Raw genomic sequence first — 27,947 nt, 5'->3', positions numbered from 1 at the left:
TTGCAATGACTCAAATCCTGTAAATGCAATGGGAATAGTATTATTTCAGAAGAAGAAAAAGGAAGAACCTGGCTAGTTACAAACAAAAATGAGAACGAATCTTAAAGAACATAGGAGTTAGATAGTCTGAAACACAGTACAAACAAAAGTCAAAAGGTAAATCTTGTGAGACCAACCAGCTCTGTCCAGACAGAAAGGTGGCCTGGCCTAAGGATCCATTTTTTTTCCACTTCTGATGGCAGACCTATCCTCAAAGGCATCACAATCTCATGTGATTATTTGAGTGTCCAGCTGACTCCTCTTACTCCGGTTCCCTCCTCATTAATGTCCTTCCATCACTTGACTTCTCATAAATTTCCCTTCACTGAATTAATCAATTAGGCTTACATAAAAGTTCAGACCACTTGCTGATCTTTTACAGCAAGTTAATCAATTGGCATCTTGATATACGTATATTCCTATCTAGTATCAATTTATTTTGCATCAATCAGCATTCCCTTATGTAACGCACTCAGACACTGAAGAGACCCAATTTTCAATTCTACACTGCAGTAAATTCATCAAGGTAATGTCTCCCAAGAGACAAGCAATTGTCCTTCTCTGGGAGCTACTTGTTTTTACACCACATGCTTCCTTCAACCAACCATAGGCAGCAACACACTTTCTCAGTTAAGATTTTTTAAGACCCTTGTTATTTTAATCTGGGACAACTCAATTATAGTAAGTTACTTTGAATCTGGTATTCAAACTATAGATATGTAATGTTACTTCAAGTCAGTAAGGAAATTTTGTAATACTTGTGTCATTTAAGAAATCCTTCTATAAATAATAAACTGACTACACACTTTCCTCATTGCCACTTTCATCTCTTTGTTCCTGAATGTATAGACGACTGAGTTAAAAAAAGGAGTGAGAACTGCATCAAAGACAACAAGATATTTGTCCAGGTGTGAGGTGGGGTGAGGCCAGATATAAACGAAGATGCAAGGGCCAAAGAACAAAATCACCACCATGACATGAGTTGACAAAGTGGAGAGGGCCTTAGATGTGCCTGCTGAAGAGTGTTTCCAAACAGTGATCAGGATACAAATGTAGGAGACAATCAATATGAAGAATGATCCCAGAGATATGAACCCACTGTTGGCTATGACCATGAACTCTAGACGGTAGGTGTCTGTGCAGGCAAGTCTGATGAACCGAGGAAAGTCACAATAAAAGCTGTCTAACACATTAGGGCCACAGAATGGCAATGTTATTACAAAAACCAGTTGAATCACAGAGTGGGTCAAGCCAATTACCCAGGCAGCAACTGTAAGCAAAATACACATTTTTCGGTTCATAATAGTCAAGTAGTGCAGAGGCTTGCATATGGCAACATATCTGTCAAAGGCCATAGCGATGAGCAGCACCATCTCCACGCCACCAATGACGTGGATGAAGAAGATTTGAGCGATGCAGCCACCAAATGAGATGACTTTATGCTTTCTGAAAAGGTCATAAATCATCTTCGGAGAAATGACAGAAGAAATTCCCAGGTCAATGAAGGACAGGTTGACCAACAGAAAGTACATGGGGGAGTGTAAGTGAGGGTCAGAAATCACAGTGAGCATGATGAGGGAGTTTCCCATCATGCTTGCCACATAAACCATAGAGGAGAACACAAAGAGGAGAAGTTGGATCTCCCAGGAATCGGTGAGTCCCAGGAACACAAACTCTGACACCACAGAGTGATTTGCTCTATCCATTGATTTATCCACTAGAATGTTTCCAGACAAAAGAAAATAACAAGAAACTAAAATGAGAATGTTAATAAAGTTCCACATTAAAATGATTAATCAATCAAGGCTATTCACATTGTGAAAACAAAGTATCCCCTCAATTCCTTCTCAGGGTCATTATTAAATATGCACTTTACCTGGGGTCACCTAAAGTAGTTGAGTCACTTCCACGTGCTATATTCCTAACACCATGGCTGCCAGGACTATGGATCTATAAACAAGAAAATGAAGCAAATATGAAAACATAGATGTATATAGCAAGGATCGGGAGGGGCAGGCAAGGTGGTGCAATGCAACACAAACAGAAAAAGAAAGAAGAGGTAAAGACTGCATTTGCCAGAATTCACTGCTATTGCTTTTTTTTTTTTTAGTATTTTAAGTTTATGCATTTATACTGAGAGAGACAGAGACAGCACCAGAGGGGGAGAGCAGAGAGAGAGGAAAAGAGAGAGAGAGACAGAGAAGGAGGGACGGGAGAGAGGGAGAAAGAGACAGAGAATCCCAAGCAGGCTCCATGGTGCCAGCAAACAAGCTGATGCAGGGCTTGAACCCACCAACCATGAGATCATGACTTAAGCCAAACTCGGATGCTTAATTGACTGAGCCACCCAGGCACCTCTCACTGGAACTATTTTAACTGTTCATACAACAATTCCTCAGTCATTCAAGTCGTCTTATTTCTTACCCTCAACTCATCTCAGACACATATTATGTCCCTTGTAGTAGGTCTTATACCAGTACCTACAATCACTTTTTCAATTCACACTAAGCCCACAGGGTAGTGGCAAGCTAAAGAAACCAGACATAGGATATAGAGGTGACTTGGGTGCATGCCAGGACCAAGGGCAAAATAGATGCTGATGGCACAGAGTACCTGCATGAAACCCAGAAAGTATAAGTACCTAGAAAGATGGTTAGAAGGACTCGCCCGAGATGTGCAAGGAGAATGGGGTGTTATGGGAAGTCAGGGAAGTTAAGGAAGCCAATGCCATTTATCTGTCCACAGTCTTTATAATCTCTGACGTTTGTGGACCTTGGTTATAGCTATTGGAGCCCTAAGCTTTGGGAGTTTGGATGAAGATATGCCCACTAATGTCACAGTTACCACATAACCATGACTCTCTCCCGTCCTTCCATCAACCTTAAGCCTTTTATTTTTCTTATCTCATCTCTTCCATTTCAATTCTCTCAATTGTCTGAGATCCAATGCCAAGTCTGACAGTTCCTTGCCCCTAATTTTGCGTGACTACATGAATGTCTCTACTTGTTACCCATTTTTTTCAGACTAAAATGTTGCCATGTAGGAGATATATTCTCTTGCCTGTGTGTCCAACTCTGCATCTCCAGCCCTCTGGTTCCCATAATACCTAGATTTGTTGCTAAAAAGCGAGGTGATCTGAAAAAAAGAGGGAGGTAGGTTGCAGAATAAACAGTAAGGACTGGTAAAATAAAGATACGTGAATGCACAAAAAGCCTCATAACTGGAACCAAAAGGAAAGAGCAAGAAAAACCTAGCAGTAGAAAAAAAAATGGATTCCAAAGCTTTTCCTTTTATTTAAAAAAATTTTTTAATCTTTATTTATTTTTGAAGGAGAGAGACAGAGCATGAGCGGGGGAGGGGCAGAGAGAGAGGGACACACAGAATCTGAAGCAGGCTCTAGGCTCCGAGCTGTCAGCACAGAGCCCAATGTGGGGCTCGAAGTCACAAGCCATGAGATCACGACCTGACCCGAAGTAGGATGCCCAACTGACGGAGCCACCCAGGTGCCCCTTGTCCTTTAATATGTGTATTTATATATGCACACATGTGCACACCTCAGTTGTACATGATGAGTGAAATCAGTCATAAAAATACCCCACAGACGCGTCTGGGTGGCTCAGCCGGTTAAGCGTCCACAGCTCAGGTCATGGTCTCGCAGTGTATGAGTTCGAACTCGGTGCTGGATTCCGTGCCGCCCTCTCTTTCTGCCCCTCCCCCACTCACACTCTTTTCTCTCTTTCCCAAAAATAAACATTAAAAATTATTATCCCACTACTCATTCATGATTTCCTAGTCCAAGCTAATAATTTACAAAGGAGAAAACAGTAGTCCAGGGAGGAAAGAACAACTAGTTACAGAGAATCCAGGTTTTCTAGTCTACAAATGACTTCAGACTCCATATGCTAGAAAAATGATAAAGCGAGAAGAAGTATGCCAAACCTAGATCTACTTAGTCCAAAACAGCAGCCACTCCTTCCATATGGTTGTTACATGAAATTAAAAACCTATTTCCTTGGTTGCACTAGCCACATTTCAAGTGCCCAACAGCCTCCTATAGCTAGTGGTTAAGTGTAGGGTAGTACAATATAGAACTTTCCAAACCTTACCCATCCTTAAAGGTAAATCAAAATCCCATTTCCTCTATGAACACTTTCCTAGTAACTACACTTTATACAAACGTCTTTTCTCTCTTATTCCTACAAGTCAGGAAATTTAAACCTTAATGGAAAAATAATAATTAGCCACATTAAAAATAAACCACAATATATAGCATCATAGGAGACATTCCAGATGTCTACTTTTGGCCAAGAAGGACACCTAAGAGTCTGTGAAATTCAGAGACATCTTTACAAAGGAGAAAGTGTTGTCAGTTTTGAAAAACCAGTAGGAGTTTAATAAGCTAAGAGGGGAAAGGAAGGCCTTTTGAGAAGAGATAATAACTGCTCTCTTATTAGAGCAAATCCTTTGCTACTAATCATAATTCCTCAATGGTTTCAATTTTTTTAACATTTTATTTCTTTTTGGGACAGAGAGCACCAGCAAGGGAGGGACAGAAGATCCAAAGTGGGCCCAGAGCCAGCAGCACAGAGCCCGATGTGGGGCTCCACTCACGAAGTGTGAGATCATGACCCAAGCCGAAATGAGACTCTCAACCCACTGAGCTACCCACGGTGCCCCCTCATGGTTTCAATTACAGATTTTCTCTCCTCAAATATATTGTAAGTGTGAAGAGGAAAAGGACCATTTCTTCTGGTTCTTGTGTTTCCTAAAATACAAAATAAGTAGCAAGGATATCCTGATTATTTAGTGAATAACACTTCTCTGAAGTGCAACCATTTTCTCAAGTCCATCATTTTTCAGTTTCTGTTTTTCTCATCTACCATGTTTTTCCATGAAGTCCAGCATGCATAAAGGAACTCTTCACATTCAAAATTAAGCATTAACATAGTTCCCAATCACTCCCCAAAGGATGCCTGGTATTCTTGCTATAAATTTCTACTTGGGAATAGGCAAGCCTCATCTCAACTCGAATAATGGTTCATGGTTTAACTTTATGAAGTTTTAGAAAACAAGAAGCAGCACGTAAAAGGAAAGGGAAGACCGGGCGTGAGGTGGCAGGTTCCAGTAACAGCCAACATATCAGGAAATTTACAGTTTCCATTTTCCAGGCTTCACGATATAATTACTAGTCATCTTCCATGCCATTGTTAAAGTCAGAAAAAAAATGATGATTCTTTTCACCATATTTTAAAAGTTTCTAAAATATTTAATGATGCAATCCTAGAGCTGGAAAAGTATACATTATTTTCATGGTGCATATTTACTAAGGACTTTCACACATTTGATGCTTGTAATTATCTGTAGGGGTGGATATATCTGATAGAATTATTTTCATTTATAGATGAAAAACCTCAAATTCAAAAAAGTAACTTACCTAAAAACATAGTTGCTTAGTTTGAAATCAAATACCAGGTCTTCTGGTTCCAAATCCAGTGCTGTCTTGACTACATCAAGAAAATATGGGTGTTTGTCCATGGTCTAAAACAATGATACCTGCTATAAATTTTAACCAAGCATAAAAAAAAAAAAAAAAAGTACGACTTAAACTGGCACAATGTTATAGGTCATTATATTTCAATAAATGTGGAAAGAATTCCATTTTATTCAGAAAAATATTCTATCCCACCCACATAAACATTTAATACATATATAAATTAACTTACCCAAGGTTTTATAGCTACTTGTGGCAGATCCAAGACTTAAACCTACATATTAGTGTACAAGTTAAAGGGAAGGGACAAAGGTGGTTGCCAATTAGAATAGGGGAAAAAAAGCAAAATCCACCAAAGTTTTGGAGGTAGACAAAGATTCACCAAAGTCTGGCGCATGTATTCGTAAAAAGTCATGGTGATTGACAGACAAGAAACATCCAAGCTAGAGACAAAAACGCAGAAGCCATTCAAACTTTGACGTCATGAGAAAGAAATATTTGCTTAAAGGATAACATATGAACAGATAAAAGAAAGCTAATGGAGGACACGTGCATGGCCAAAAAAGAACAAATACATAGTATTTCTCATCATCATTATTATATTGCTAGTACTACGATTTTTACATATTATCTGCCTTTGTTTTTCATTTTTTTAATGTGTATTTATTTTTGACAGAGAGAGACAGAGAGAGAGACAGAGAGAGAGACAGACACAGAGCATGAGCATGGGAGGGGCAGAGAGAGGAGGAGACACAGAATCCAAAGCAGGCTCCAGGCTCTCAGCTGTCAGCACAGGCTCCCCTATTATCTACCTTTTAAAGCCCTGTTTCTATATACAAAAATCAGGTAGAAAGGAACGTCAAAGAATTAAGGAATGGCTCACTTTCATATGCTAACCAGTGATCAAATTGAGAAGACTAAGTAAAAGCCATAGACTTAGGGCTGAGCTATCACTGGTGCCATTCAAGAGAGCAGAGAAAATCAAAACAGAGAAAATCATGATTTTAGGGAGATAACCAATGGTGCCAAAGTGGCAAAGTCAAATAGGAACTGACAAATAATGTCAATCATCTAGGGGAAGAGGTTTGGGAAGGGGGGAATGGGGAGATAAGGCAATATGCTATGTGCAGAAAACCTGTAGAGTGACAGAAATCTACAGTAATGAGATAAAGAGGTTCCAAACAACTCTGAGGATCTGGATGAAGCTGGCTATCACAAACTTAGACAAAAGCCAGAGGAAATCTTTTTGTGACACCGTTCAGAAATGTTCACGAACTGATACCCAGAATTTTAGAGCAGCGTATTTATTTGGCACAATAAGGAGAATGGGGTATCAAAACAGTCAGAGATCCTTTGTTCATTATTTTTGCTTCCTAAATTGTACATATAAGCGAGATCATGTGGCACTTGTCTTTCTCTTATTTTGCTTAGCATTATACTCTCTCAATCCATCCATGTTGTTGCAAATGGCAAGGTTTCATTCTTTTTATGGCTGAATAATATTCCATTGTGTATGTATTTACCACATCTTCTTTATCCATTCAGATATAGACCCTTTGACTGTTTCCTTAACTTGGCTATTGTAAATAATGTTGCAATAAACACAGGAGTGCATATATCCTTTTGACTGTTAACAATAGAGAACAAACTGGCAGTTACCAGAGAGGAGGTGGTGAGGGGATGGGTGCATAGGTGAAGGGGATTAAGCATACATTTATCATGATGATCAATGAGCAATGTACAGAACTGCTGAAACATGATACTGCACAACTAAGCTGGAATTAAAATAACAAACTTGATAACAAACTAAATGCATTCCCTTGAAAAAAAAGAGACAGACAGAAAGAAAGAGATCCTTGGAGGACTGAGGTCACATTGAAATTGTTTGACCAAATCACATACTGGGCAATGCAGCAAGCGGAGCCACAGATGAGCTGACAACTGGAGAAAACACAATACAGATCAGAGATCGTGAAGACAGGTACAGTAATGTAAGCCTGTGATAACTCTATACTTTACTCTTTCTCCCATATCTTCGTTCTCAAATCTGGATTCCCATTAAAAAGCAACTTCAGTACAACATTATGACTATAGTTAACACTGCTCTATGATCTACAAGAAAATTCCTAAGGGAGTTAATCCTAAGAGTTCTCATCAAAAGGAAAATTATTTTCTTTTTATTTAACCTATGAAAAGATGGATATTAACTAAATCGACCGTGTTTGTCATTTCACAATATACATAAACCAACCCATCATATTCTACACCTTAAATTTATATAGTGATGTATGTCAATTATTTCTGAATAAAGCTGGAAAAATCGATTTCACTTTCTTTCCCATACTGTTCTCTACACAGTTGCCCCAACTCTTCCCTCCTGTACAATTCCTACTTCTGCTCATTTTCATATACCCTTCCTCTCTTGAAGCATAGGAACCTATGAAGGAGAGTCTTCTTATAGAGTATGGTCCACCAACCCCTCCGCCCCTCTTCACCACCACCACCTACCTAATCTGTCAAAAGATCTCATAACATTAGGCTCAGGGAATCAGAGGAGTTCCACACACTGAATTTCCTCCCGTGCATAAGCATTGCCCATATCCTTCCACTCACCCTCCCTAGGACAAGATGCTAAACAAACCTCTGCTATTTGGAGAAAGGCTCCTAATTTAGCTATAGCACAAGGTGGTGACCAAATGATGCATTAGAGTTCTGGGATTCTCAGCCTGAGGTCATGAGTCCAAGGGAACGGTCTCACAGGATTATCAGGGAGGGAGGAAACAGGTGTAGGATTTTCTTATACAAAATAAAGAGCTACTAGTTTATTTATTACATCCTTTTTAGCTTTTTTATTATATAACCCAGGGAAATCTCTAATGAAAGGAAAAATGTATTTTATGTTTTTTAAATGGGAAAAAACTCCAAAACTTTCAGGAAAACAGTTGTAGAACTTAGAAATCTTGACACATTTTGTCAACGAAGTCTCTTTGTGTGTTCAAAGGTCCAAACAACAAATAAGAACAGCAAGCATGAGTAAATATGAAAGGCTCAGAATAATGAAGAAGGATGTGAACACTTGGGGTACAAACAGATTAGAACAGAAGGCAGAGAGATGGAGATAGCACACTTTCCTTCCCTGAGAAACAATAGGAAACCAACCCAAAGACTGGTCAGAGTGCAGCAAATTGGAAAAATAGAAAAATTCCAATTCCAAATAGAATTGGAATGTAAGATTATTACATTCAAACTAAGACTCTGAATATAATTTTCTTGGATTTGAAATATATTAAATATGAAAAACATGAAAATAAAATACATTTTCAATAATAGCACATAAATTAATCATTACAGATACCTTCTTCTACTCTGGTAAATAAATATAAGCCGAACTAGTAGAAAACAAAAAACAGAATGAATTGACAGTTCATAAAGGAAGAAAAATTAAAAGGCCAATAAACATAGAAAAGTACAAAATCTGGAGGCAAACCGTTGGTGTTTGTCCTTTCCACACTACATGATGCCTAAGGCCATCCAAGGAGTATCTAGGAGAATGTATTTCATTTATCTCACTATTAAGTATTAATTAAAGGATATAGACATAGTGAAGTTCCCTTTGTTCCTCACAGATTTTTGCCCAGTAGACATACACACACTTTCCGTCCAGTCAAACAGACAACCCCAGATATTTATGGCCTGTTGAACATTAACCAGTGTTACATCTGTAATTCAGCAATCTTACTAGAATTTCTATGCAAAAGTACCTACAGATACCCTAAATTTTTTCACAGTTTTACGGAGATATTGGCATACGATACTGTGTACGTTTAATAAGTATACAGCATGATTCAATACACATAAGTGATAAAATAATTACCACAATAAGGTTCATTAATATCTCCATCACCTCACTATCATTACTTTGTGTGTGGTGATAACATTTAAGATTTACACTCAGGGTGCCTGGGTGGCTCAGTCAGTTAAGCCACCGACTCTCGACTTTGGCTCGGGTCATGATCTCACGGTCGTGAGATCAAGCCATGTTGGGCTCTACACTGACAGTCGGCTTGGGATTCTTTCTCTCCCGTTCTCTCTGCTCCTTCGTCATGTGCATGCACACATGTGCTCTCTCAAATCAATAAACACCATAAAAAAGATTTACACTCAAAACTACTGTATTATACACAGAAAATTGTTATCTATTGTTACTATGCTATACATTAAATCCTCAGAACTTATCCTTCTTATAGCTGCAAGTTTGTACCCTTTGGACAACATCATCCCATTTCCCCTACCCCTTGGTCCTTGGCAATCACCATTCTACTCTCTGTGTCTAGGAGTCTGACTTTTCAAAACTCCACGTAACAAAGAATGGATAGTATTGGTCTTGCTCTGCCTGACTTACTCCACTTAGCAGAATGCCTCAAGGTCTACCTATACCCTTACAAAATCAGGATTTCCCTTTTTGATGGCTGAGAAATATTCCTCTGTGTGTGTGTGTGTGTGTGTGTGTGTGCGCGCGCGCACGCGTGTGTGTACCAAAGCCTCTTTATCCATATCTCTACCAAAGGACACTAAGGTTGCTTCCATGCCTTGGCTATTGTAAATAATGCTGCAATGAACACAGGTGTGCAGATAGCTCCTTGACTTAGTAATTTCATTTCCTTCAAGTATATGGCTACAAGTGAAATTGTTGCCTGATATGGTAGTTCTATTTTTAATTCTTAGAGGAACCTCCAGACTGTTTTCCATAGTGGCTGCACAAATTCACATCCACCAACAGTGCACGCAAGTTCCATTTTCTTCACATCCTTGCCAATACTTGTTATCTCTTATTTTTTTTATAATAACGGTTCTAATAGGTATGAGATACCACCTGATTTGCATTTCCCTGATGATTAGTGATACTGAGCAACTTTTCATGTGTCTATTACCATTTGTATGTCTTTGGGGAAATGTCTATTCATTCCTTTGCCCATTTTTTGATTGGATTCTTTGTTTTGCTAGGAGTTGTGTATATTTTGGGTAGTAACCCTTTGTAATTTGTTGCAAATATTTTCTCCAATTCTATAAGCTTTACTTCTCCTATATAGAAGGTTCTTAGTTTTATGTAGTCCCACTTCTTCATTTTTGCTTTGGTTACTGTCATTTAGTGTTCTATCCAAAAAATGGTTGCCAAGACCAATGTTGAGATGTTTCCCTATGCTTTCTTCTAGTAGTAGTTTTACAGTTTAGGGTTGTATATTTAAGTTTTTAATCCATTTTGAGTTCATTTCTCTACTTGTGTAAGAGAGGGGTCCAACTTCATTCTCTTGCATGTGACTATCCAGTTTCCCCAACACCATCTGTTGAAGAGACTATCATCTCTCCATTAAGTATTCTTGTCAAATATTAGTTGACTGTATATGCAGGGGTTTATTATGGGCCTTTGATTCTATTTCATTGATGTATGTGTCTGTTTTTATGCCAGCACCATACTACTTTGATTAGTATAGCTTTGAAATAAAGTTTGAAATTACGAAGTGTGAGATCTCCAACTTTGTCCTTCTTTCTCAGGACTGCTTTGGCTATTTAGGATCTTTTGCCATATGAATTTTAAGATGGTTTTTTCTATTCTGGTAATAACAAAATGCCATTGTAATTTTGACAAGCATTGCATTGAAAATATAGAAGTATAGAATTAATCATAATAGAATTATAATGATAAACTTTAAACACTTTAAAATATTCTTTCAGTCCATGAACACAAGATATCTTTCCATTTTTTTGTGTGTCTTCCTCAATGTCTATAATCAATTGCTTTGAATGTTCAGTGTATGTATCTTTTACTTCTTTGTTTAAACCTATGTTTAAGTATCTTATTCTTTTGATGCTGAAAGGGCGGGCCTACACCAGCCGACTCCATCTTGTTCTGTGTCCTTCACCTTGACCACACCTCCTCCCCTTGAGTAAACCCTCCCTCACCTGCCTAACAGGACTCTGACCCTTCCCCAGCCAATCGGCCGAGGCCACGCCCCTTCCCCAGCCAATCGTCTGCCCCTAGACCCTATAAAACCTTTGTCCTTTTGAAACTCGCTCTCTTTCCCTGGTATCTCACCGCTGTGTTGGTGCAGGTAGGGGATTGAGCTCGAGCTAGCTCGAATAAAGGCTCTTTGCTTTTGCATCGGACTCAGCTCCCTAGTGGTCTTTGGGGATCACGAATTCTGGGCATAACAATGCTATTGTGAATTAGATTATTTCCTTTATTTCTTTTTCAGATTGTACGTTCTCAGTGTAAGAAATGAAGTGATTTCTGTACATTGGTTTTGTATCCTACAACATCGCTAAACAAACGCATTTATTAGTTCTAAGTTTCTGGTAGAGTCTTTGGGATTTTCTGTATTTAAAAAACTCTTATCATCTGCACACATACACAATTTACTTTTCCTTTCTGATTTATATGTCTTTCACTTCTTTTTCTTATCTATTTGCCATGGCTAGGATTTCTAGCACTGTGTCGCAAAGCAGCAGCTACAGTGGGTACCTCCGTCTTGTTCCTAATCTGACAGGAAAAGGTTTCAAACTTGCACCATGGAGTATGATGTTTGCTATGGTTTTATCATAAATGGCCTTTATTAGCTTCAGTACATTCCTTGTATACCCATTTGGTGAGAGCTGTTAATCTGGAGAGGATGTGGAAGACTGTTTACTTCTTTTTCTGTATCTATTGAGATGATAATATGATATTTATCTCTCATTGTATTAGTGGGGTATATCACATTTATTGATTTGCATATGGGCATCAGATTATCACCCTGTATACTTCAAAGTGACATATCAATAATAGCTTAGTAAAGCTATAAAATATACTCTATTTTTTTTATTTTAAGATGCTGTCTTTACTGATGGTCGTTGAAAAGAAGCTAGACCTATGATGTAATCATTTCATCAGGAAACCAGATTAGTCACAGAGAATGGCATATTTAAGTGATAATTCAACATGTTCTTAGAATTTGGTTTCACTAAAGCTATAAAAGTACCTAAATACTTCTGTGATAAGTACATCAGTCACCAGTAAGGTTCATAGATTTTTCTTGCTCCTCACAAAACTTCAGCCCCTAAATTCACCATTCTCTTTGTAGCCCTAAACCATGTAAGTAAAGTGAAGTCGAACACCAAAGTCCTTTTCTTTCAGAATATGCCATCTGTCACTCAGATAGTAACTTCCAACACAGGGTACTACAGCAAACCAGCTTAGCACTGAATCACAGGTACATCAAAAACTGAGAGCTAGAAACCTTTCTTCAGGGCTTCAGTGACAGCTCCCATCTCTGCAGCTAATCTCTAATTCGGGATAGAAACAGTCTGTTTTGTTGGGTTTTTTTCCCCTGTAAATTTGCTGGAAGCATCGATGGGATACAGAAAAGGAAATTCACGAAATTACTGGGTAAGGATCCAGGGTCATATGATGCTGCGAAAAGCTGTATTCTTCCACTCAGGAACTCTTAGAGGACTCTCTATCTAAAAGCAGTTTTAGAAACTGAGAAAAGAAAATAGGAACAGTAATTTCTAAGGAACAAAACAAAATCACAAGCAATGACCACCCTGAACCATAAGGGACAACACAAAATAAAAATCACAGGAGTGTTGAAAATGAACAAGCTGTAGCCCCTTCGCTTAGGTTAACAAGCATGTGCTGAGTCATGTCTCAATGAAAACTCCAACTTGTTCAGGGAGGCACTACTATAGTCATTTTGAACAAACACTTGCCTGTGCCTCTAATTAGAGGCTAACTAGTCTCGATTTGTATCTTGCTGGTGTGCTGAAATAAAAAAGAAAATCAAGAGACAGCAGACAGTGTTGAATGGAAACATTTTATTGAATCCAATCCAGCAACAGACTAGAAAAATGAAAGATAGTAGTTCAAAGGAAATGGGAAGGAAAGGAGTTAAGTGCGTTCAAGCCAAAAGTCTATGATCCATGCCATAGTGGGAAAGCAATCTCTGAATTTGGTTGACCGGGTTGGCAGCATCCGGGTAGGCGGGTGAGGTGAGCCCTAAGCGGCTGGGCTCGCTGTTTGTGCTCCGCTGCAGATGAGGCGTCCGAGTCTAGGACACACAGGTGTCTGCAGGGCCGGTCGGACAGAATAGAGAAGTGCAAATAGAATTTTCAAAATGCTAAAATCACGACATTCCTACAGAGTCATTAATCAACAAGCAAACTAACATGTGTTAAAATCAATTCAAATGGGGGCGCCAGGTGTCTAGGTCAGATAAGCATCTGACTTAGGCTCAGGTCAGTATCTCCCAGGTCATGAGTTCCAGCCCCGCATCAGGCCCTGAGCTCACAGCTTGGAGGGAGCCTGGAGCCTGCTTCACATTCTGTGTCTCCCCCTCTCTCTGCCCCTCCCCTGCTCATACTCGTCTCCCTCAAAAATAAAGATTAAAAAAAAATTTTTAAGAGCATAATCAAAGCCAAAGGCCCACATTCCTATAGAACCACATAATCCCAGAGGATCCCCTAGCCAATGCCCAGTATTCCATGGAAAGGGCACCCAGTCATTTCTTTGCCCATTTCCAAGCCATTCTCAATTTTTCCCTACTAGTCAGTATTTACCTGTTTCCCAGAGCAACAACTATTTGAGGTTAAAAACAGACAAAAACAGAAAACAAAACATACACACCAAAACAAAAACAAACACACGCAAAAAACAGTCTTCCCTGCAGTGCAATCAAATGATAGTCAAAGGAGAGGAAAAATTCTCCTTTCCTCATTCACTGCCCAAATCTAACTGGCTCCCTGCAGAGAAACTAGTCTGCAAGGACATTTGGAGTGCTGTCCCAAGGTGATGTGCTTTGAGTATGTTTTTCATGAAATAAACTCAGTCCTGAGGCTGACCCAGTATGATTCAAGTTTCTCTGACTGTGATATAATGGAGGTAAACAGAACACTGTCACTGTGTTTTCAGTGCCTTCACCTCCAACACTCTTTCTGCACCAACAGAAGTTGAGTGTGAAGTAAGGGGAGGAGGTGATCTAGAAGAGCTATCTCTATAATTTGTCAAGTCACAACTTCTTGAGGTGGCATTATTTTGCTCCAGATGTATATAATTATTCAAAAACAATGTATATACATAAAATTGCCAAATTTTCAAGACAAAACAGTCATAAATAAAGTGCATATGCAGAGACTAGAAGAACCCTAATCAGAAAAACCGCAGCACAAACTATAAAAAATATGGGAAACGTATCTTTATATTCACCTTCCTGTCCCTTGTTCTTTCTCTTGCTACAAGAAATAACTGAATTCCCTGCCTTTGGAGCTCTTGGTGCAGCTATAGGAATAATTGTTTACAATCACAATTTTCTCCCCTTTTCCTTTCCCACTTGCCTAGAAATTTACAGGTAATGAATACCTTAGTTGGGGGTTACTTCTTCCCATTCGTAACTATAGAAAATTAAAAACCAGTAGAGATATTGCCAGTAGGTAAGGCTCATACCGATAAAACACAGAAATAAGCTAAAAACAAGATACTAAAGAGACGTCTGATGGATAATGAAGCTGTGGTATAGATATGGTATATACAGACAGATATGGATATATGCATAGATATTATACACAATGATATATACATGCTGTGTTTATGTATATATCACAATGGAATATTACAGACCAAAAAGAATAAAATCTTGCCATTTGCAAAAACCTACACGGAACTAGAATATATTATGCTAAGTCAATTAAGTCAGAAAAGACAAATGTAATATGATTTCACTCACATGTGGAGTTTAAGAAACACAACAGATAAACAAAGGGGAAGGGAAAGAAAATTTAAGATAAAAACAGAGAGGAAGGCAAACCATAAGATTCTTAAATACACAGAACAAGCTGAGGTTGCGGGAGGGATGGGGTGGGGGAGGATGGTCATTAAGGAGAGCACTGGGTGTTATATGTCGGTGATGAAACACAGAGTTTTACTCCTGAAACCAATACTACACTGTATGGTAACTAACTTGAAATTAAACTAAACACAAAAAGAAAAGAAAACATAACAAGTAATAACGACATGAAGGAGAAGAAAGAGTAAAACTAAATTACCAAATAAATCTTTAGGCCTCTAACCAGAAAAGACTGACTTAAAACATAAACTAACTGATAAAATCTTTCTCGTTTTAGCCTGAAAAATCAACAAAAATCCTCTTCTGGCAAAGGAAGTGGGTTAAAAGCCAAGGATATTGATGGGATGCCTTAAGAATGTAGCTTAAAAATACTCCGTTTTGAATCTATTTATCCCTTTTTAGATGAGGACTACACCTTAACTTTTGTTTGAAAGATACTCCTATGAAAGCAATGCAGCTAAACAGAAGGTTTGCATGAATGAGAAGTTTTGTTGGTTTTTTAAAAAGGCTAGATGCCTTTTGTCATTCTAGGCTAATTTGTGCATTCTGCATACACTAGATTTTAGAGTTCTTAAGAATAGTTGAATTGTGTTATCACAAACTGAGTTATTCATTAAATCATTAAGTTGAGGAATTCAGGTTTGTTGTGTTAGAAAAAAGCTAAAAATTCACTGAGAGCAACTGATTTCAATAAAGGAAGAACTCTTGTCTCAAAGACAGACACAAGTTGATTCTGTACAGTTAGAAATCGAATAAAGATAAGAAGATGAAAGTACAGGTACAAGTTTGAGACACTGTCTGCTTCCACGGAATTTTTTTTTATTATTTAAAGATTTTTATTTAGTGGGGCCTGGGTGGCTCAGTCAGTTGAGCGACCAATTCTTGATTTGGCTCTGGTCATGATCTCACAGTTCATGGGTTTGAGCCCCACATGTGCAGAGCCTGCTTCGGACTCTCTCTCTGCCTCTCCCAGCGCCACCCCCCCCCATAAGTAAAAGAAATAAATGTTTTTTATTTATTTTAGACAGACAGGCAGAGTGCCTGCAGGTAGGGGAGGGGCAGACGGAGAGAGAGAGGATCCCAAGCAGGTTCTGTACTGAGGTGGGGAGCCCATCATGGGGCTAGAACACACAAATGGGAGATCATAACCTGGGCTGAAATGAAGAGTCCAACCTTTAACCAACTGAGCCACCAGGCGCCCCCATTTGAATCTTGATTTGAGGCTATTGCTACTGTGGTTTCTGATATGAGAAAGTCAAAGAAATAGCTATTCATCCTTCTACTATTTTCTAAAGAGAGATGAATGTGAAAACTCACATGACAAGCATTACTTTATATTAATTCTATTCTCAGCTTAGTAATTTCCTAAATGTTTTCAATCATTAATTACTAAGTTTGAGGATTTTCTGTGGAAATCCCCTTGTCCAATAAAAAAAAATCTGCTATGATATTACTAAGACAGTAGCACTTAATTAGGGAAAGTGGGAACAAGGTGATGACGGCATAAGGGTCGATCTCATTCATACTTATTAAAACAGGCTATCAAAAACTGGGCAAATCTTGAGATTGTGTTTTAAAGCCACAGTTGATACAGGCAAGGCAAGAGACTGGGGCAAAAATAAAGGAAGTGCAATGTGAATCACAAGATGTTCTGGTTACAATTACACAATTGGTGGAGATGGTTGTTCTAGTTCTCAGTCATGCATGACTGATTGAGGACTGTGTTTTGCCAATCCAGAGGGTCAGAAAAAAAGTAGCCTCACTCCTGACTACATCACCGTCAGAATTTCTAGATGGCATTGATGTCACAGAAACAATAGTGTGGAGTCCAATTAGGAACCGGTCAATATGCTCCTTTTGTTGATGGATGGGTTGTTGGGTCATGTGGTATGATACGACTATACAGCAGCCCTTAAAACTTTGGAAATTACTTGCAGTGGCAATGCACAGAAATTCAAGAGCAGAATAATTATGAAACACTGCAGAATGCTTCAGAGACAGAATTGTAAATTAGCAAACTCGAGCCTAAACAATGTACCTTTGCATCTAATTACCTACCTTGGCAAGCCAGATAAACCATCTTCTTCAGTTTACACATTAAGTGTTCTTTCTGGCTTCCATCAAGTGCAACAAAAAGTGTTGGCAAAAGCACAAACATAACTTACTTGGCTAGCTAATACAAAGTCTAAAGCTATTGTGTGGTCCACTATTACATAGGCTAAAATGATGCTTAGGCTTGCATATTCAGCCTCAAAAGCTATCAGAGTCCATTATAACTTCAGCTGAGGTTAATGATACCTTTCTGGCCATGTTTTCCAATTAATGATTGAAAGGGCGGGCCTATGCCGGCCGACTCCATCTTGTTATGTGTTCTCCACCTTGAGTGACTATGTCCCCGACATGACCCCTTTTCCGGGAAAACCGCAGAACCCTCAGATCGCGCCTCCTCCCCTTGAGTAACCTCCCTCTCACCCGTTCAAACTTCCTGATCAAAACACGCCCAGCGACCTGCGTAACAGGACTCTGACCCTTCCCCAGCCAATTGGCCGAGGCCACGACCCTTCCCCAGCCAATCCACTGTCCCTAGACCCCTATAAAACCTTTGTGCTTTTGAAACTCGCTCTCTCTCCCCAGTATCTCACCACTGCGTCGGTGCAGGTAGGGGACTGAGCTCGAGCTAGCTCGAATAAAGGCTCTTTTGCTTTTGCATCGGACTCGGCTCCCTGGTGGTCTTTGGGGATCACGAATTCTGGGCATAACAATGATCACTTACAGAAATCTCCACTTTAGGGATGGCACCATAAAGAGTGAATCAGTGATTCCTCTAGGAAGTTCTTCAGTTGTTAGGTCATGCAAGATTTCCTTGGAAGGGTGAGAAAAAGATGTTAGTACCTGCTGATGATAAAACCGAGTGATGTGGCCACCAAAAAACTGCTAGAACTGTTTCATGAATTCACCAAAGTGGCAGGATAGAAAATCAATGCATACAAATCGGTTGTACTCCTATACACCAACGATGAAGCAACAACAAAACAAATCAAGGAATCGATCCCATCTACAATTGCACCAAAACCAAAAAATACCTAGGAATACATCTAACCAAAGAGGTGAAAAATCTGTACACTGAAAGCGATAGAAAGCTTATGAAAGAAATTGAAGAAGACACAAAAAAAAACAGAAAAAGATTCCATGCTCCTGGACAGGAAATACAAATACTGTTAAAATGGCGTAACCACCCAAAGCAATCTACAAAGTCAATGCAATCCCTATCAAAATAACACCAGTGTTCTTCACAGAGCTAGAACAAATACTCCTAAAATTTGCACAGAACCAGAAAGACCCCGAATAGCCAAAGCAATCTTGAGAAAGAAAACCCAAGCAGGAGGCATCACAATCCTGCACTTCAAGCTATACTACAAAGCTGTAATCATCAACACAGTATGGTACTGGCACAGGAACAGACGCTCAGATCAATGGAACAGAATAGAGAACCCAGAAATGCACCCACAAACGGAGGGCCATTGGCTAATGTCACAAACTAATCTTTGACAAAGCAGGAAAGAATATCAATGGAACAAAGACAGTCTCTTCAGCAAGTGCTGCTGGGAAAACTGGACAGCAACATGCAGAAGAATGAACCTGGACCCCTTTCTTACACCATACACAAAAATAAACTCAAAATGGATGAAAGACCTCAATGTAAGACAGGAAGCCATCAAAAACCCTTGAGGAGAATGCAGGCAAAAACCTCTTTGATCGTGGCTGCAGCAGCTTTTGCTCAACATGTCTCTGGAGGCAAGGGAAACAAAAGCAAAAATGAACTATTAGGACTTCATCAAAATAAAAAGCTTCTACACAATGAAGGAAACCATCAGCAAAACTAAAAGGCAAACGACAGAATGGGTCAAGCATTTTGCAAACGACATATCAGGTAAGGTTAGTATCCAAAATCTAGAAAGAACTTATCAAACTCAACACCCAAAAAACAAAGAACCTAGTGACAAAATGGGCAAAAGACATGAACAGACACTTCTCCAAAGAAGACATCCACATGGCCAACCGACACATGAAAAAATGCTCCACATCACTCACCATCTGGGAAATACAAATCAAAACCACCATGAGCTACCACCTCACACATGTCAGAATGGCTAACATTAACAACTCAGGCAGGGTGCCTGGCTGGCTCAGTTGGTTAAGCATCTGACTCAGATTCAGGTCATGATCTCAGTGTGTGAGTTCGAGTCCCATGTCGATCTCTGTGCAGACAGCATGGAGTCTGGAGCCCCCTTACAGTTCTGTGTCTCCCTCTCTCTCTGCCCCTCCCCTGCTCGCACTCTGTCTCCCTCTCTCTCAAAAAATAAACATTAAAAAATTTTTGAAAAAAACTCAGGCAACAACAGATGTTGGCAAGGATGCAGAGAAAGAGAATCTCTTACATATTGCTAGTGGGAATGCAAAATGGTGCAGCCACTCTGGTAAACAGTATGGAGGTCCTCCAAAAATTAAAAATACAACTGCCCCTGCCCGATCCATGCTCTCTCTCACTTTCTCTCTGTGAAAAATGAACTTTAAATATTTTTTAAACAATTTTTTTAACGTTTATTTATTTTTGAGACAGAGAGAAACAGAGCATGAAGGGGGGAGGGACAGAGAGAGGAGGAGACACAGAATCGGAAGCAGGCTCCAGGCTCTGAGCCATCAGCCCAGAGCCTGATGCGGGGCTCAAACTCATGGACCGCAAGATGGTGACCTGAGCCAAAGTCGGACGTTCAACCGACTGCGCCACCCAGGCGCCCCAAACTTTAAATATTTTTTAAAAATTAAAATTAAAATTAATACAGAACTACCCTACGACCCAGCAATTGCACTACTACGTACTTATCCAAGGGATACAGGTGTGCTATTTCCAAGGGACACGTGCACCCCAATGTTTATAGCAGTACTATCAACAATAACCAAAGCATGGAAAGAGCCCAAATATGCATTGACAGATGAATGGATCAAGAAGATGTGGTACATATATACAATGGAGTATTACTCAGCAATCAAAAAGAATGAAATCTTGCCATTTCAACAACATGGATGGAACTAGAGGCTATTACACTAAGCAAAATTAGTCAGTCAGAGAAACACAAATATCATATGACCTCACTCATATGAGGACATAAGACACAGAACAGATGAACATAAGGGAAGGGAAGCAAAAATAATATAAACACAGGGAGGGGGACAAAACCTAAGAGACTCTCCGATATGGGGAACAAACAGGGTTACTGGAAGGGTTGTGGGAGGGGGAATGGGCTAAATGGGTAGGGGGCATTAGGGAATCTACTCCTCATACCATTGTTGCACTAACATGGATGTAAATTTAAAACAAAACAAACAAAAAGTCCCTGAGTAATGTAGTACATTAGTTCCTTGTAGTATTGGGCCATATCTGCTTGCAACAGAATGGAATCTAAGAACAGATGATTTTCTAAGATGCACAGAGTGGCCTGTTACGAAGCCATGAATAGACTATGAGCTAAGGAAGCTGAAATATTTCTGAAAGGTTTGAATAATTGTAAATTAATTCCATTTGTCTTACAAGCACCAGGTGATGTACAGAATTGTTGAATCACTACAGTATACACCAGAAACATACTACTGTATGTTAAGTAACTGGCATTAAAATAAAAACTTTTTAAAAAGCCAAAAAAAAAAAAAAAGTAAAGTAAAAGAAAGAATTCCATTTGTCTTTTCTCCTAGGCCAGAAGATGGGAGATGGTATGAATAGTGGGGTTTTCACGTACATGAGAATGTCTTGCATAGGTCTTAATGACAGCATCGTGACTCCCCAAGTGGGAAACTGAGGATACTTTTGCCAGTGTCAGAGACACGGATCGATAACAAGGATGCTGACCTTTCTGAAAACAAACATAGAAAAATAAAACATATTCATATCCCATTGCAGGGAGTAATAATATGAAGTCAGTTTGGATGTATTCAAATGGGCTGTGAGACTCTGGCTCCCACATATGCCTAATCTTGACAGTTTTGCCATGATTATATCATCGGGAAATTAGGCATGTCTTAGAGATACTCTAAGTGATTTTTCTAAAATTTCCCTAGCAGTGTTGATTTACAATGATGGTAAACTTGTCCTTACTGTGATGGGTAAGTTCACGTAGAGTCAAAACAAAGTTTCCTTAAAATCATCAGGGACTACAACACATGTATCCTGGAAGTGACAGAGATTATCTCCATGGAATCTACATCCATATCATTTCCAATATTCCTTCCTGAGGTTCCAAACGAAGTTTGGCTCTCTGTGACCTTTTCAAACTCCTCCAAAATCCTATTTAGGGGAAGTATCACAGAAACAAGCACCTTTGTAAGGGCTTTCTACTATAACTCCTTGCATGGAACATATTCTCACTTACACAGCAACTCCATGGTCCCTAGCATATCCAATCTTCTGGCTTAGTCGAAAACACGAAGGTAATTCTCAAACGGAAACTAGTTAAATTTGCCTTATAAGATAACTAATTGCAGTGCTTTTTAATTTACATGCTCCTTTAAATTTTATCTGGTGTGGATACAAGTAAGAATGGTATTTGCAAATCCTTGATCAGAATGGATGAATCAGGGCCCTAAAAGTATTAGTACATAACAGCTGAAGAAGAGTCATATTAAATACATCAGACTCATATTTCCAGGTTGTAAACAGTCATTTTAATTAAATGACTACTAAGAGATAAAAATATAGGTGCCTAGGGATCCAAATCTAGGAATATTCACGTTATTCCACAAATTCTCATTAATGAGGTCTTCCCTTTGGCTGTATCTCTGATTTGAAAAGCATATTAACTTAATCAATTGGCACCATAGAGATTGAGCAAAGATCCTAATGTCACTTCGTGCTTCAGTCCATATGTTGTTAATCAACATGAAGGAAGTCTTTTTCTCATTTCATTCTTTGTCTCCTTTTCACTGACTTACAATGAAAATAGACTACCTTCCTTTCTCCCAAGACTCAACTCTCTTAGACAAGGGCAGTTTCTATTATTCATATCCCATCTATCCATAACTCGTGGAACACTAGTACAAAGAGAGTGGACAGTCAGCTACGATTAAGAGGCACATAGACCAAATCTACACTAAACCTGCCATTTTTCCCATGTAAGTATTGTCCTATTTGGCTATTTTATAAGAAGGCTAGGAGGATTTTAACTTTCTTTTGTGTGACTGGCTTTCAGGGCTTGGCTCTAAGTCAGCCTACAGGATGTTATTTGTAACTCCTCCAGTTCGTCTCACTCTGATTTCCAACAATAACTACTCCCCAGGGTTAAAATACAAATCAACCAAAGTATCTCCTCATAAGCTACGGAGAGAATTAGGGATTGCCATCGTAACCTCCATTTCTAAAGGGGAGAGCAATTGGATATGAAGGCATCTTGCTAGCCCCAGTGATACCAAACTGAGAGATTGACCCAAACCCATTCAATGAATAAAGGATCTGGAGACCATTAAGATAGAATTTCCTTTGAGAAAGGATGATAAAATGTATAATTATCTATGAGTTCACCAAAGATATACCAGGAGAAAGGCAATGCAATTTTTGACACTAAAAACCATGCCTGTTAGAATTCTTTTAGAGGTCAACTTTAAAGGCGAATAAACTACCCCTAGTGATTATGATTTACATATAAGCTAGCAAAATGGAAGAAGACAGCGGCGAAGGAGGACACTGGGCTCACCGCGTCCTGATCACTTAGATTCCACCTACACTTACCTAAATAACCCAGAAAACCACCACAGGATTAGCAGAATGGAGTCTCTGGAGCCAAGCGTGCAGACGAGAGGCCCACGGAAGAGGGTAGGAAGGGCAGAGAGGTGGTGCCTGCTACACGGACTGGTGGGAGGGAGCCAGGTAGGAGGGGCAGCCTGCCGGCCAAGCAGAGGCCCCCCCGAGTCTGGCTTGCAAAAGCGGAGGGGCCACATGCAGTGTGTTTACACAGCAAGCCTGACTTAACATCTGGGAGGTTATAAGTTAACAGCTCTGCTCAGAGAGCAGGAGGGCTGGAGGACAACGTGAGGGAGAATTGTTGAGCCCAGGATGACAGAGCGCAGCTTGGTGGGGAACAAAGGTGCTCGCCAGCGCAATGTCCCTCACTCATCCCCCTGCCAAAATCCCAAAGGGAACTAGTTCCTGTCAGGGAACTTGCTTGCACCGCACAAACACCCAACCCTGTGCTTCTGCGGATCCATCCCTCTGGCGGCAGAGGGTATGACTCCCTCCCAGTGCCACAGGGCCCCTCCAAAAGCTGATCAAAGAAGGATAAGTGAGCTGAGCCTGCCCCTCCCGCCCCCGTGCACCTTGCCCATCCACCCCAGCTAATAGGCCAGATCCCCAGCACCAAAGCCAGGCAGTGTGCAAGTAGCCCAGATGGGCCACGCCACCCCACAGTGAATTCCGCCCCTAGGAGAGGGGAAGAGAAGGCACACACCAGTCTGACTGTGGCCCCAGCGGTGGGCTGGGGGCAGACATCAGGTCTGACTGCGACCCCGCCCACCAACGCAAGTTATTCAAGACAGCACAGGGGAAGTGCCCTGCAGGTGTTCACCACTCCAAGGACCATCCAAAATGAGGAAACAGAAGAATTCCCCACAAAAGAATCTCCAGGAATAATGACAGCTAACGAACTGATCATAAAGGATTTAAACAATATAACAGAAACTGAATTTAGAATAATAGTCATAAAATTAATCACTGGGCTTGAAAACAGTATAAAGACCAGCAGAGTATCTCTTGCTACAGAGATCTAGGGACTAAGGAACTGCCAGGAGGAGCTAAAAATGCTATAAATGAGCTGCAAAATTAAATGGAGACGACCATGGCTCAGATTGAAGAGGCAGAGGAGACAATAGGAGAACTAGAAGATAAAATTATGAAAAATGAGGAAGCTGAGAAAAAGAGAGATAAAAAAATCCAGGACTATAGGGGAAATTTAGAGAATTAAGTGATGGACTAAAGAGACATAATCTACGCATAATTGGTATTCCAGAGGAGGAAGAGAGAGGGAAAGGTGCTGAAGGTGTACTTGAAGAAATAATAGCTGAGAATTTTAAGCAAGCATGAAACCTACAGATATCACAATGACTCTAAATCCTTATCTTTCTATAATAACACTGAACATAAATGGACTAAATGTGCCAACCGAAAGACATAGGGTATCAGAATGCATAAAAAAAAACAAGACCCATCTATTTACAATCTACAAGAGACTCATTTTAGACCTGAGGACACCTTTAGATGGAGAGTGAGGGGATGGAGAACTATTTATCATGCGACTGGAAACCAAAAGAAAGCTGGAGTAGCCACACTTGTATCAGACAAACTAGACTTCAAATTAAAGGCTGTAACAAGAGATGAAGAAGGGCATTATATAATAGTTACAGGGTCTATCCATCAGGAAGAGCTAACAATTATAAATGTCTATGCGCCGAATACTGGAGCTCGCAAATATATAAAACAATTACTCATAAACATAAACAACCTTATTGATAAGAATGTGCTAATTGCAGGGGACTTTAACACCCCACTTACAACAATGGATAGATCATCTAGACACACGGTCAATAAAGAAACAAGGGCCCTGAATGATACATTGGATCAGATGGACTTGACAGATATATTTAGAACTCTGCATCCCAAAGGAACAGAATATACTTTCTTCTCGAGTGCCCATGGAACATTCTCCAAGATAGATCATATACTGGGTCACAAAACAGCCCTTCATAAGTATACAAGAATTGAGATCATACCATGCATACCTTCAGAACACAATGCTATGAAGCTTGAAATCAACCACAGGAAAAAGTCTGGAAAACCTCCAAAAGCATGGAGGTTAAAGAACATCTTACAAAAGAATGAATGGGTCAACCAGGCAATTAGAGACGTAATTTAAAAATATATGGAAACAAATGAAAATGAAAATACAACAATCCAAACGCTTTGGGATGCAGCCAAGGCAGTCCTGAGAGGAAAATACATTGCAATCCACGCCTATCTCAAGAACCAAGAAAAGTCCCAAATACACAATCTAACAGCACACCTGAAGGAAATAGAAGCAGAGCAGCAAAGACACCCCAAAACCAGCAGAAGAAGAGAAACAATAAAGATCAGAGCAGAAATAAACAATATAGAATTAAAACAACAGTAGAGCAGATCAACGAAACCAAGAGTTGGTTTTTTGAAAAAATAAACAAATCTGATAAGCCTCTAGCCAGGCTTCTCAAAAAGAAAAGGCAGAAGACCCAAATAGATAAAATCATGAATGAAAATGGAATTCTTACAACCAATCCATCAGAAATACAAGCAATTATCAGGGAATACTATGAAAAATTATATGCCAACAAACTGGACAATCTGGAAGAAATGGACAATTTCCTAAGCACCCACACACTTCCAAAACTCAAACAGGAAGAAACAGAAAATTTAAAAAGACCCATAACCAGCAAAGAAATTGAATCGGTTATCAAAAATCTCCCAACAAATAAGAGTCCAGGACCAGATGGCTTCCCTGGGGAAGTCTACCAGACATTTGAAGCAGAGATAATACCTATCCTTCTCAAGCTGTTCCAAAAAATAGAAAGGCAAGGAAACTTCCAGACTCATTCTATGAAGCCAGCATTACTTTGATTCCTAAACCAAACAGAGACCCAGCAAAAAAGAGAACTACAGGCCAATATCCCTGATGAATATGGATGCAAAAATTCTCAATAAGATACTAGCAAATCGAATTCAACAGCATATAAAAAGAATTATTCACCATGATCAAGTGGTATTCATTCCTGGCTGCAGGGCTGGTTCAACATTCCCAAATCAATCAATGTGATACATCACATTAATAAAAGAAAAGATAAGAACCATATGATCCTCTCAATCGATGCAGAAAAAGCATTTGACAAAATTCAGCATCCTTTCTTAATAAAAGCCCTCAAGAAAGTCGGGATAGACAGAACATACCTAAACATCTTAGAGGCATTTATGAAAAGCCCACAGCTAATATCAACCTCAATGCAGCAAAACTGAGAGCTTTCCCCCTGATATCAGGAACATGACAGGGATGTCCACTCTCACCCCTGTTGTCTAACATAGTGTTGGAAGTTCTAGCATCAGCCATCAGACAACAAAAGGAAATCAAAGGCATCAAAAGTGACAAAGATGAAGTCAAGCTTTCACTTTTTGCAGATGACATGATATTATACATGGAACACCCGATAGACTCCACCGAAAGTCTGCTAGAACTGATACATGAATTCAGCAAAGTTGCATGATACAAAATCAATGTACAAAAATCAGTTGCATTCTTATACACTAACAATGAAGCAACAGAAAGACAAATAAAGAAACTGATCCCATTCACAATTGCACCATGAAGCATAAAATACCTAGGGATAAATCTAACCAAACCAGTAAAAGATCTGTATGCTGAAAACTATAGAAAGTTTATGAAGGAAATTGAAGAAGGTATAAAGAAATGGAAAAACAGTCTGTGCTCATGGATTGGAAGACGAAATATTGTTAACATGTCAATACTACCCAAAGCCATCTACACATTCAATGCAATCCCAATCAAAATTACATCAGCATTCTTCTCAAAGCTAGAACAAGCAATCCTAAAATTTGCATGGAACCACAAAAGACCCCAAATAGCCCAAGTAATATTGAAGAAGACCAAAGTGGGAGCCATCACATACCCAGACTTTAGCCTCTACTACAAAGCTGTCATCATTAAGACAGCATGGTATTGGCACAAACTCAGAAATATAGACCAACGGAATAGAATACAGACTCCAGAATTGGACCCACAAACATATGGCCAACCAATCCTTGACAAAGCAGGAGACAATACCCAATGGAAAAAAGACAGTCTCTTTAACAAATGGGGCTGGGAGAACTGGACAGCAACATGCAGAAGAATGAAATGAGGAAACTTTCTGACACCATTCACAGTAATAAACTCAAAATGGATAAAGGACCTGAATGTGAGACAGGAAACCATCAAAACCCTAGAGGAGAAAGCAGGAAAACACCTCTCTGACCACAGCCGCAGCAATTTCTTACTTGACACAGCTCCAAAGTCAAGGGAATTAAAAGCAAAAATGAACTATTGGGACTTCAAGAAGATAAAACGCTTCTGCACAGCAAAGGAAACAATCAACAAAACTAAAAGGCAACCAACAGAATGGGAAAAGATATTTGCCAATGACATATTGGACAAAGGGCTAGTATCCAAAATCTATAAAGAGCTCACCAAACTCCACACCCAAAAAAAAAAAATAATCTAGTGAAGAAATGGGCAGAAAACATGAATAGACACTTCTCTAAAGAAGACATCCGGATGGCCAACAGGCACATGAAAAGATGCTCAACGTCGCTCCTCATCAGGGAAATACAAATCAAAACCACACTCAGATACCAACTCACACCAGTCAGAGTGGCTAAAATGAACAAATCAGGAGACTATGGATGCTGGAGAGGATGTGGAGAA

General features: G+C 39.5%; 1 protein-coding gene and 1 long non-coding RNA gene across 8 annotated transcripts in view; both read right to left on the bottom strand.

The window, feature by feature from the left end:
• Window positions 1-710: 710 nt before the first annotated feature.
• Window positions 711-1,745, bottom strand: LOC101099470 (olfactory receptor 4F3/4F16/4F29-like). Its single transcript, XM_003987313.3, has one exon. It carries the CDS (start codon window positions 1,743-1,745, stop codon window positions 807-809), a length of 939 nt encoding a protein of 312 aa, XP_003987362.3. The 3' UTR covers window positions 711-806.
• An 11,621-nt stretch (window positions 1,746-13,366) lies between these two features.
• Window positions 13,367-27,947, bottom strand: part of LOC123385998 — a 32,965-nt gene continuing 18,384 nt past the window's right edge. For 4 of the 7 annotated variants that reach the window (XR_006599369.1, XR_006599366.1, XR_006599367.1 and 1 more), the window contains one exon: window positions 13,367-13,631. This is a non-coding gene — a long non-coding RNA (uncharacterized LOC123385998). Of the gene's footprint in view, window positions 13,632-18,178; window positions 18,268-27,947 lie in introns of all 7 variants that reach the window. The other 3 variants (XR_006599368.1, XR_006599371.1, XR_006599370.1) reach the window with 1 other exon arrangement.

This window comes from Felis catus, chromosome B3, assembly GCF_018350175.1.
Source record: "Felis catus isolate Fca126 chromosome B3, F.catus_Fca126_mat1.0, whole genome shotgun sequence".
NCBI classification, from domain to species: Eukaryota; Metazoa; Chordata; class Mammalia; order Carnivora; family Felidae; genus Felis; species Felis catus.
Note: the sequence above shows the minus strand (reverse complement) of the source record. Positions and strands in the feature narration are given on the sequence as shown.

Bases quoted from the DNA above. Each gene is read 5' to 3' on its own strand.
- LOC101099470 (XM_003987313.3), bottom strand. From the start codon at position 1,745: ATGGATAGAGCAAATCACTCTGTGGTGTCAGAGTTTGTGTTCCTGGGA.